The sequence below is a fragment of the Micromesistius poutassou genome (genome assembly GCF_964030765.1).
Source record: "Micromesistius poutassou genome assembly, contig: SCAFFOLD_3510, whole genome shotgun sequence".
Classification (NCBI taxonomy): domain Eukaryota; kingdom Metazoa; phylum Chordata; class Actinopteri; order Gadiformes; family Gadidae; genus Micromesistius; species Micromesistius poutassou.
In genome coordinates, this window is record NW_028177128.1 from 22,561 (window position 1) to 33,355 (window position 10,795).

General features: G+C 40.3%; 1 protein-coding gene and 1 pseudogene across 2 annotated transcripts; one reads left to right on the top strand and one right to left on the bottom strand.

Annotated features, from left to right (window-relative positions):
• Window positions 1–129: 129 nt before the first annotated feature.
• On the bottom strand, window positions 130–5,717 carry LOC311376731 (annotated as a pseudogene). Its single transcript has 11 exons — window positions 5,687–5,717; window positions 3,073–3,210; window positions 2,604–2,794; window positions 2,385–2,521; window positions 2,196–2,289; window positions 1,712–2,046; window positions 1,464–1,629; window positions 1,229–1,345; window positions 1,120–1,145; window positions 731–953; window positions 130–135 (listed from the first exon to the last, which is right to left on the bottom strand). The product of its transcript is annotated as an uncharacterized misc_RNA (transcript).
• Window positions 5,718–7,406: 1,689 nt separating this feature from the next.
• LOC311376732 (myosin-4-like) lies at window positions 7,407–8,223 on the top strand (the record flags this gene model as incomplete). Its single annotated transcript, XM_084491217.1, has 4 exons — window positions 7,407–7,613; window positions 7,709–7,852; window positions 7,943–8,099; window positions 8,192–8,223. The coding sequence occupies 4 exons, from the start codon at window positions 7,407–7,409 to the stop codon at window positions 8,221–8,223; spliced, it is 540 nt and encodes a 179-aa protein (XP_084347343.1).
• Window positions 8,224–10,795: the final 2,572 nt, after the last annotated feature.

A 10,795-nucleotide genomic window follows, 5' to 3' on the forward strand; every position in this document is an offset into this window, starting at 1 on the left:
TCATGAGGCTTTACTTGCTGAAAGCAGGAACTAAGTTCCTTATTAGTAAACATGGACTCAAGAGTTCCTAAAATTGGCACATACATGAACTTGTCATTGACTGGAACTTGACAATATACGCCTGTAGTTTTATCTCTGCGAGCATCATAACGCACACCAAGAACATTCTCAATTTGTTCAACAATTTTGCATTTTATTTTAAAATGTCTTTGCCTCTTTGTTTCTGTATTGAGGGGTGAAAATGGATTTTCAAGGTTCTTAAAACACTCTTTGGCTTTATCTAAGGCTTGTTCCGTCACCTCGGTTGAAAGACATTTAAGAACACTGTCCTGTGCTTGAATATGAACATCATTCAGAAGTTCCCCCATTGAACAAACCAAAGACTGAACAGTACTTTCAGCAACTCCAGATGCTTGCACTTGATTGATAATTGAGCTACACATATCCACCAACTGATTAACACAAACATTGTCCACCATGTCATCATTATTTGGACAATCGACAGGATCTGAAGTTAAACAGTGGCCATGAATTTTCTTTAAATGTTTCTTGAACCCACAATATGTGTAAAAAACAGATGAACACCCATGTTCCCCACATTTCAAACGTAATGACCTCCCTGGGTACAAAGCATGGCTGAATTTTAAATGCTGAAAAAGAACAGAACAATTTCTGTGGCCAACCTTGCAAATGTAACAATTGAACATGTTTACACGTTATTGATTCTCACTCTGATTTCCTTGACCCTTGGACTCTCCTTTGCAGTGGCCACATTGATGCCGTATATGGTTGTTTGGATGAAAGTGTAGAAGTTGAATAAGGCCTCATCATAGGACAGAGAAAACACAAAGTGCACCTTAATCAGTTCGTCAAAGGCCCCTACCGCAGTCGGCGACATGCAGGGAATGGGCTTGTGGTCCAGGATGATGTAAAATTTCTTCTTTTCTTCTTTTCTCCAACGCAGAGGAGGAAGGGTTGTGAGGATTCAACACCATGAAGGAAGGTTGCCATGCTTGTCCCAACCTAAGATTGAAGGATGAGATATTAGGAACAGTGATTTGAGTTTGCTCTCACACAAGTGATGAATGATGTATGCAATCAAAATGACTTTATTTTTACAATGTCTTGAGTGTTCCTTTTATTAGCTCTATGAGGGAGATCACACAGCTAGCAAACAGTGAGAATCAATGTAATGTTACGAGAAGTAAAACATCTGTCAACAACATACCTTCATGAATTTGAGCACATGGTCAGCAGCTTCAGAAGTACTGATGTCTTTTTCCTTTTGCGGTTGAAGGCAAGAGATGAACGAGTAGGAGGATAGCAGCCAAGTCACTGTCCCATCCTAGTGGACACACACACACACACACACACACACACACACACACACACACACACACACACACACACACACACACACACACACACACTACTCTTCAAAGCAAACATCCATAAACACTTACCACATTCACTTGCTTCTTCCTGCGCAAACAGAAGGTCATCCAGATGAGTGCCAGGGCGAAGGCTTTTGCAGACAGTGATGACCCTAGCCTTGTAGAAAGTTGGCCATTTTGCAATGAACTTGCCAGAGACATCCTCTCCAAAGAGCTTGGAGAAGTCTTGGTCAATCTAAGACAAAGAAAAGCATATTAAAAACACAACACTATATGTCTACACTATATATCTATCAATTGTTGTCAAGTTCATCTACTTCTTCTTCTGGTGTATCCAAGAATCATGGGAAGTGATCTAGGACAAGGACGAGGACTGGTCAGGATTGTGTAGCATCTTCTGTCTATGCTTGAATGTTGCCTTCATTTTCTCTTTGACAACTGGCTGGTCCACCGAATGTTTCATGATGGACATTGCCTCCATGCATTCATCACCCGATAGCTGTTCAGATGCTGAGGTCTCTCGCAGAACCTTCGGGCCACCTTCATAAGCAGGCCTGGCATTCGTGTCGGATTTGCTTGTACTGTTGCGCTGAACGGTTTTCAATCTATAGGCCAGGTAACCTTGACCACTGCGAGGATCATAGTAATACTCCTGTCATATAAGAAAACACATTGTAAGAAGACACATCATATACAAGACAAATTCTTGAGAAAAAAACAATTAACATTTCATAATTAAGTCTGTTCCCTATACATGTGCAAACAAACCAACTTCAGGGGTTTCTGCAACTTAATACTCACATAACCAGTTGGTGAGTCCTTATCTTTCAGATTGGGGAAGAAAGTGACAAATACGAGAGCATAGGTAATGCAGACATTAACTGGAGGGATCCTCCTACACCACAGCAGATAGAAATAACATTCAATTGTACATTTAGTTTAGAGAAACATGAACATGTGTAAAAGGTTGAGAACATGACAAATACTAACCCATGTCTCTCAATCATATCTGACACCAAGATGTTGACAAGTTTCTTTCTTGTAGAATTAGACAGGCCCTTAGTTTGGTTATACTCTTTGCATACATCTTGACCCCCTGGTTTCTGACTCAGAGCATTAGAAACAATCTGCAACAGAGATCCCATGTCAGCCCGCTACTAATTATGAAAATAGATCCAACATTCTACCAGTAACCTAAAATCAACTCACATCTATTGCCATGTTACGGTCAGGTGGTCCCTCAGTCGTTTGTCGCTTTTTCCATGCTTTTGGGCTCACCGTTGAAGCTGTACTCACTGTGGAGTTCACAGACTCGACTGATGAAGATGACCTCACAGGCTGGAATGGTGAGGATGACCCCTCTTCTGAGCAGAATTAGGCATCTGACACCTCGCTCTCAGCTAAGGGGACAGGGGCAGAAGTTCAGTGCAATACATTTTCACTTCAATAATAATACATTTCTCAAGACAAGGCATTCTTTGTGGTGATACAAGTCCATAGATTTATGCTCCAGCACATCCACCACTATACTAAATGAATAGTGGTACATTGCTGTTAGTTACTTCTTACTGACAAATGCACTTGATAAAAACATCTGCTAAATGCTTAAAATAAGACAATGAAAATGCAATAAATTGAATAGATGCAATGCATTCATGTACACAACACAATTTCTTACAAGAGAGCTCAGTGGACACCTTGAAAGATACTGTAGCAGATGTCAGTAGTTCGTTGAATATATCAGAATCCACATTGACCCCAGAGGAATCCTTCAGGTCCACATCAGCTCCATTCAGCAAATTAAATTTAGCTGAAACTGAAATTTTTTTATGGCTTAATCAAATCCTTTAATGTGAACACAGAACAAAGATATCTAATAAAATATTCAAGATGAAGCACTAATGCACAGCCAAACGCACAAGACATGTGTTTTCACAAACACATGCGTTTTCACAAACACATGCGTTTTCACAAAAAAATCGGGACCGTGTGGACGAGGCCGAAGTCATCCCCCAGAATATCTATATTTCCACCAGCCAAGAATGAATGTAATTGCTGTAATACACAGAAATGTTTTTAGTTCCAGTCTTGCTTGGCTGTTTCTCCAACTTTGAGTGTCTTGGTCTTATTTTAAATGGTCCTCATTTATACAGCGCTTTTATCCAAAGTGCTTTACACTGTTGACTGACATTCACCCATTCACACACCGACGGCGGAGTCAACCACGCAGGGCGACAGCCAACACATCAGGAGCAATTAGGGTGAGGCGTCTTGCTCAGGGACACCACGACACTCTAGGAGGAGCCGGGGATCGAAACAGCAACTTTCCCGTTACCAGCCAACCCGCTCTTCCTCCTGAGCTAATGCCGCCCCCCCCATTTTAAACAATATGTTGCCCACTCTGTGTTTTAATATACGGACCCCCTTAACTTAATTCTGGTTTTATTCAAGAATTGTCTGACCTTTTCTAAGTCATTGTTAGAATATGACAGAGTCCTTATTCTTCGTGATTTTAATATCCATGTGTCCATCCATTTGTAGGGACGTTGATTCCACCTTGTTCCGCTCAGCTGACCGCAACCGGTGCATCGCTGACCGCCACCGGTCCCAGCCCTCCAACTACCTCCCGGTGCAGAGGGTTTGGCTTTCCTCAAGTGAACTACCCATGAAGACATTTTCCAAGGAACTCACCCCCCATTATGTGGGCCCTATTTGATTGACTAACATAAACCCCACAGTGGTCAGACTCAAGTTGCCTTCCAATATGAAGGTTCATCCCACCTTCCATGTTTCTCAGTTAATGCCTGTTTCCACCAGCCCTCTGTCCCCCCCAGCTCCTCCACCCCCGTATCATCTTACCAATACTTTTGGGAGGGTTAATGCTCTGAGGAGTGTAGCTGGGTGCCCCGCAGCAACATCTTGGATGCGTCCTTGGTCCGGGATTTCCATGAGGCGCACCCAGATAGACCTGTTGGGTGGCGCCCATTGAGGGAGGATAATGTTATGGCCGTGTCCGTACCCAGCAGATGCTTTGCTCTGTCTCCCCCTCTTGGTGCCTTATGGGCACCAAGAGGCTCTACACCTGTTGGACATGCACACCAGCCATCCATCATCCTCATCATCCTGCACTACTTCAACCCCGGTTCTTCACCCACTCAGATCGTTGTTTCAACCACAGTGGTAGATAACCAGTGTTGGGGTAGTTACTCCAAAAAAGTAATTAGCTACTTATTACAAGTTAATTTTGTAAATTGTAATGAGATTACTTTACTCGTTACTTGAAAAAAAAAAAAAAAAAAAAAAAACTTTACTCGTTACTTTGAAAAGTAACTTCACTACTTATTACATTCAATAAAAAATATAAAAATAAAGGTCACTTTATCCCCTACAATTAAAACAGAAATGCAAAAATGAAAAAATATAAAGAGGGCATTTTGGGGGGGCCTTCTATGGGGCCTGGGGCTTGCCTGGGGCTTGCCTGGGGCTCCAGGCAAGTGCCTGGTTTGCCTAATAGCAGCTTACGGCCCGCCCCTGCTGTTAACTTCATGCAATGGTTCAAAGGCTGAATGAACCTGATCTATTTCGCAAGCTATGACATTGTGTCTTCCTCTCACCCTCTTGCAGGCAAGAGCAGCCTTCTCTCGTTTAAAACTATGCTGTCTATCCAGTGCACCGTCATTCCTAAATAACTTTTGTTGTTGGCGGACCAAATGTCCGTATTTTTCTAAATCAGGGTTGCGACAGTTGATAGACGACTGTCGCCTGGGCATAGAGTGCATTTGACTCGAATATTTTTGTCCTTTCAAGTTATAAACTGAAAGTAATCACCACTGGCCGAAACCCCCTGTCTCCGTCTCAGTCTCTATCTCCATTTCCCTCTCTCCTTTGCACCAGCAGCTACGTCACTCAAATAGATTGCTATGGCAACGTGCCGAGGCAAGCAGCACACACACAGGCAGCACATACACAGGCAGCACGCATGCATGCACCACTTAAACAGATCAGAACTTTACACACAGGCAAACACTGCTTGGGTAACGCAGGAACGCGTGTTCCTATAGTCTAGTAAAGTAGTGTAGTTACCGATATTTTTAGTGTAATGCGTTACTTTACTTCATTACCCCCAACACTGTAGATAACCAGTCTCGGCATTAGTGAATTTTTTATTTCTAAATTAATTTTGTGTTCCATGTTTCCTCCTGTTCATAATCTGTTGCCTCAATTCCTTGCCTCAGGATCACCAGCCCCGTACCTGCCTGCCATCCATCCTGTGTGCTCATCTACCTGCCTACCTGCCAGTAGCGTTGCCTGCCTGTCATCCATCCGTGCCTGTCTACCTCCTGTTTATTCTCTACTGCTCACATCATCTACAATAAATCTCTGGTTTAATTCAACCTCCATTGTCTGCGTCTGCACTTGGGTTCCCCCCGTTCGGTCATAACATGGTGCCGGCAAAGTTTGTTTCAAAAGTTTTGTTTTTTGTTTATGCTAAAATAATTCTACACATTTTGAACTTCAAGATCTTATTACAGTTTTAACAAGAGCTGTGTTTTTATTTGTTTTGATTCATTCCTTCTCTATCTCAAAATAACAGAATTTTGCTTGGACATATAAAACACATTTTTAGTTTGCTGAATTAGATATACAGATTAAAACTGATCATTTTATCAACAAAAGCTTAGTGTTAGAGCAACAGAATAGTTAAGAAAATATATAGAACTTGGGTTTGTTGTTTTTGTTTAGGATTTTTTTTACATTTGCATGTATTTAATAAATAAAATTGTTTTCAAAAATACAATCTATAATGGATCTCCACTTCCATTCTACATTTTTCAGCAAACCAAGGCACTTGACAAGTAGACGCAATACATATAGTGATGGGTTTTAAATCTCAAAAATCCTATTTACATGCTGTACTGCAACACTACACCCATAGAAAGAGATCAGGTTTCCCCATTGAAGCACAAAGTCGTGTGCTTTGTAAGCAGTAAACATCCTGTTAAGGTCTTAATAGTGGAAACCTGTTACCACCTCATATTTATAGATTTAGACTTCTAGATGTGACATTCTTGATGTTAAAGTATCTTTATGAAAGGTGAAATATATAAAAAGGCAACTTCAAAGAGTGATGGGAAGAAATAAAAAAAACTATACAAATGAAAGAAGGAAAGTCACAAAGTCACAAGTTATTGGAGACTATTGTATCTTGTGTAATAAACTGAATCCATCAGCTCTTTAAACTAACTGTTTAAGCTTATATTGTATAAAGATTACAATGATCATACATCACACTATCACTTTAATTGTATTAATTGTTCTTCATTGCATGCGTTAATTTTCAATTTGCAAATCAGCCCAATAATTTGTAAAGAACATATCAAATGTATACCAAATCTATATGAGGGTTTGCGCCTCATGCCCATTTTGAGTGTGGGCTTACCCAGTGGTCTGCTATATAAGAGGACCCTGAGAGGGATGAACAGCTTGCAGGGCAGTTGAGGAAGAAACAACTGGTGGTAAGTCAGAGTGACGGTAAAGCTCTCCTTCATTCAAAACTTTGATAAATAGTTAGGATTTTCAATTGAAACATTAGTGTGGTTGCAAAGCAAGCCACACTATTGTTATCATGTTTATGTGTTCTTTCTTTGTTATTAATCATGAAGGTTGTATTCTGACATATTCCAGCAAAGGAATTGTGTATTGTGTAATGTTAGTATTTTTAGGACTATGAATGTGCAATTACAATGACAGACGAATATACGAAAGTTGTAAAACTTTCAGGTGTCATGTTAATTTGTATTGTAAGTGCTGAAATAGCATCAGTTAAATCCGTTTAAAAATATTATGTCTTTGAATTTCAGGGCTGAAACTTGAAGATTCTCATTAGAAAAAGATCAAGGTAAGAGTTATTTTATGTCGGCCATACCGATCTCTATGAGAACAATTTGAGGACAATAGCATATGAGATACATCAAAACATTTTCTGTCTTTGTCTGACAGGAAGCTGCCACCATGAGTACGGACGCAGAGATGGCCTATTATGGCAAGGCTGCGATTTACCTCCGTAAGCCAGAGAAGGAGAGGATTGAGGCCCAGAACGCGCCCTTTGATGCCAAGAGTGCTGCATATGTGGCTGATGCTAAGGAGCTGTACGTCAAGTGTACCATCATTAAGAAGGAGGGTGGCAAAACCACCGTTAAAGTGTTGGCTACAGAAGAGGTAGGCTGCTTTTAATTTATTGCCATGCAGAAAATAGTTGAAACGAAAAAAAAAAAATGAAACGAAACAAATCCAAAAATGGTGTGCTTTTTTAGGAGAGAACAGTCAAGGAGGAAGATGTCACACCCATGAATCCTCCCAAGTATGACAAAATTGAGGACATGGCCATGATGACCCATCTCAATGAAGCCTCTGTGTTGTATAACCTCAAAGAGCGTTATGCAGCATGGATGATCTACGTAAGATATTTCACCTACTAAATGAAGATAAATATTACTAAACAATATCACAGATCATATTAATGATCATCTCTGAATGATTTCCTTCAGACCTACTCCGGGCTGTTCTGTGCCACTGTAAACCCCTACAAGTGGCTCCCAGTGTACGATCAGGAGGTTGTCAATGCATATAGAGGCAAGAAGCGTATGGAGGCACCACCCCACATCTTCTCCGTCTCTGACAATGCAATCCAGAACATGCTTACTGGTATGTATAAGCAAATGGGGTATACATTAACAGAATTATTTTTGGTTTAAATGTTTGAATAAATGTAATACTTTCATTTATTTATTTTGCAGACAGACAGAATCAGTCTGTATTGATCACGTAAGTTTATACCTGTTGTTGTTAAGTTGGATGATTTAACATTACAAGTAAAAAATTACCTCACAAAAATCTCACAAAGAATCAGACAATGTAAAAAAAAATCCTAATTACCTTCTTTTCACACCCAGTGGAGAATCCGGTGCTGGAAAGACTGTGAACACCAAGCGTGTCATCCAGTACTTTGCTACCATCTCAGTGGCTACTGACAAGAAGAAGGAAAATGCTTCCAAGATTCAGGTATGCTTAAAAAAACATAAAATCAGTATTCTATATAAAAAATGTATCATCATAAATGACATGAAACACACCAGAGATGTAGCGATGCCCTGAGAACTGAGGATCAATACTGGAACTTTCATCATAGGGGTCACTGGAGGACCAGATTATTGCAGCCAATCCCCTGCTGGAGGCCTACGGTAATGCCAAGACTGTGAGAAATGACAACTCATCTCGTTTCGTAAGTACAAACTTAGTATGTCAAACAAATGAAATTACATACTTGATCTTTGACAAAAACTGAAATGAGGCTTTTCTACAGGGTAAATTCATCAGAATCCATTTCGGTGCAACTGGCAAACTGGCCAGTGCTGACATTGAGACATGTAAGTATCTTGTACCCAAATAACAATGAATTAACTCTCATTATGGGGGGAATAGTTTTTGATCTAGTAATGTGAATCAAAACTTTATACTATTATTTTATAACCGTGAAGATCTGCTGGAGAAGTCCCGAGTGACATTCCAGCTTCCAGATGAGAGAGGCTATCACATCTTCTACCAGATGATGACCAACCACAAACCTGAGATTATTGGTAAGATGGTTTAGTAGTGAGAAATAAATGTTGCAGTAAGATGTATTGTTGTTATATAGGGTTGCCTTTAACTTATCATTCAGGATTTTGAAGAAGAAAAATAACAATTTAAGGTTTCGATAGTCTCTAAAGTTTAAATTTGAATCATTAAAATGAATATATTATATTTTCTGCAGAAATGACCCTCATCACGACCAACCCCTACGACTTCCCCATGTGCAGTCAGGGTCAGATCACTGTGGCCAGCATTGATGACAAAGAGGAGCTGGATGCTACTGATGTGAGTCAATGTTTACAACTACCGTAGGTAGCAATTTTAACAGGCAGTGACTAACCGGGACCCAAAAATGTCTTTGAGCCGATCAGAAAACTAGGAGGGCTTTAACTCAGTGTTACAGCATGCCAAATCTACTGAATGGTTGCCGCTCAAGCTCAGTTCGCTCTGCTCTGTCTGCATACAGCAGATTCAAGAAAGCGCTGTATGTTTCTAACCAAGGTAGAGTTAATAGAGACTCTTCGAATATTCTTTGAATTAACTTTCATGTTATATACTTTGTTTTCCTACAGGATGCTATTGATGTTTTGGGTTTCAATAATGAGGAGAAGATGGCCATCTACAAGTTTACTGGTGCTGTGCTTCATCACGGTAACATGAAGTTCAAGCAGAAGCAGCGTGAGGAGCAGGCTGAGCCTGATGGCACAGAGGGTGAGTTTTTTTAATATATATTTTTTAAAACAACCACTGGACATTTCCAAAGTCCAGGTGTGCAGCAAAAAGTCGTATTCACAATGTGTAAATATGTGTAGCAATTATTCAATTTCTACTACACTGTCATACTTTTTTGTTGTATTTTAATTTTTTTCATATAAACAATTTAGAGGCTGACAAAGTTTCCTACCTACTTGGTCTCAACTCTGCTGACATGCTCAAGGGTTTGTGCTACCCCAGAGTGAAGGTCGGAAATGAGTTTGTCACTAAGGGGCAGACAGTACCTCAGGTATGTAAATATAATGGAATAATAAGTAATTGTAATAGTAGTAATTTGTATGTATATCTAATCTCCCACCCTGCTCTAGGTATATAACTCAGTGAGTGCCCTGGGCAAGTCCATCTATGAGAGGATGTTCTTGTGGATGGTCATCCGTATCAACCAGATGCTGGACACCAAGCAAGCAAGATCATCCTATATTGGTGTGCTGGATATTGCTGGTTTTGAGATCTTTGATGTAAGATTGCATTTCTTATTTAAAAAAAAATCCCTGGCTAAAATCAGTGTCTCAGTGGATGAACATTTGCTAAACTAATGTTCTCTTACAGTACAACAGTATGGAGCAGCTGTGCATCAACTTCACCAATGAGAAGCTGCAACAGTTCTTTAACCACCACATGTTCGTCCTGGAGCAAGAGGAGTACAAGAAGGAGGGTATTATCTGGGAGTTCATTGACTTCGGCATGGACTTGGCTGCCTGCATTGAGCTTATTGAGAAGGTAAACATGACTAACAAAATATGACTTTTTTCAGCGTGATTGAAAACTAGCTTATCATAATGTTTCCTAATATTTCTTTCTGAATAGCCAATGGGCATCTTCTCCATCCTTGAAGAGGAGTGCATGTTCCCCAAAGCCTCAGACACTTCCTTCAAGAACAAGCTGTATGAACAGCATCTTGGCAAAAACAAAGCATTTGAGAAGCCCAAGCCGGGAAAGGGCAAGGTTGAAGCTGACTTCGCCATGGTGCATTATGCTGGTACCGTGGCCTACAG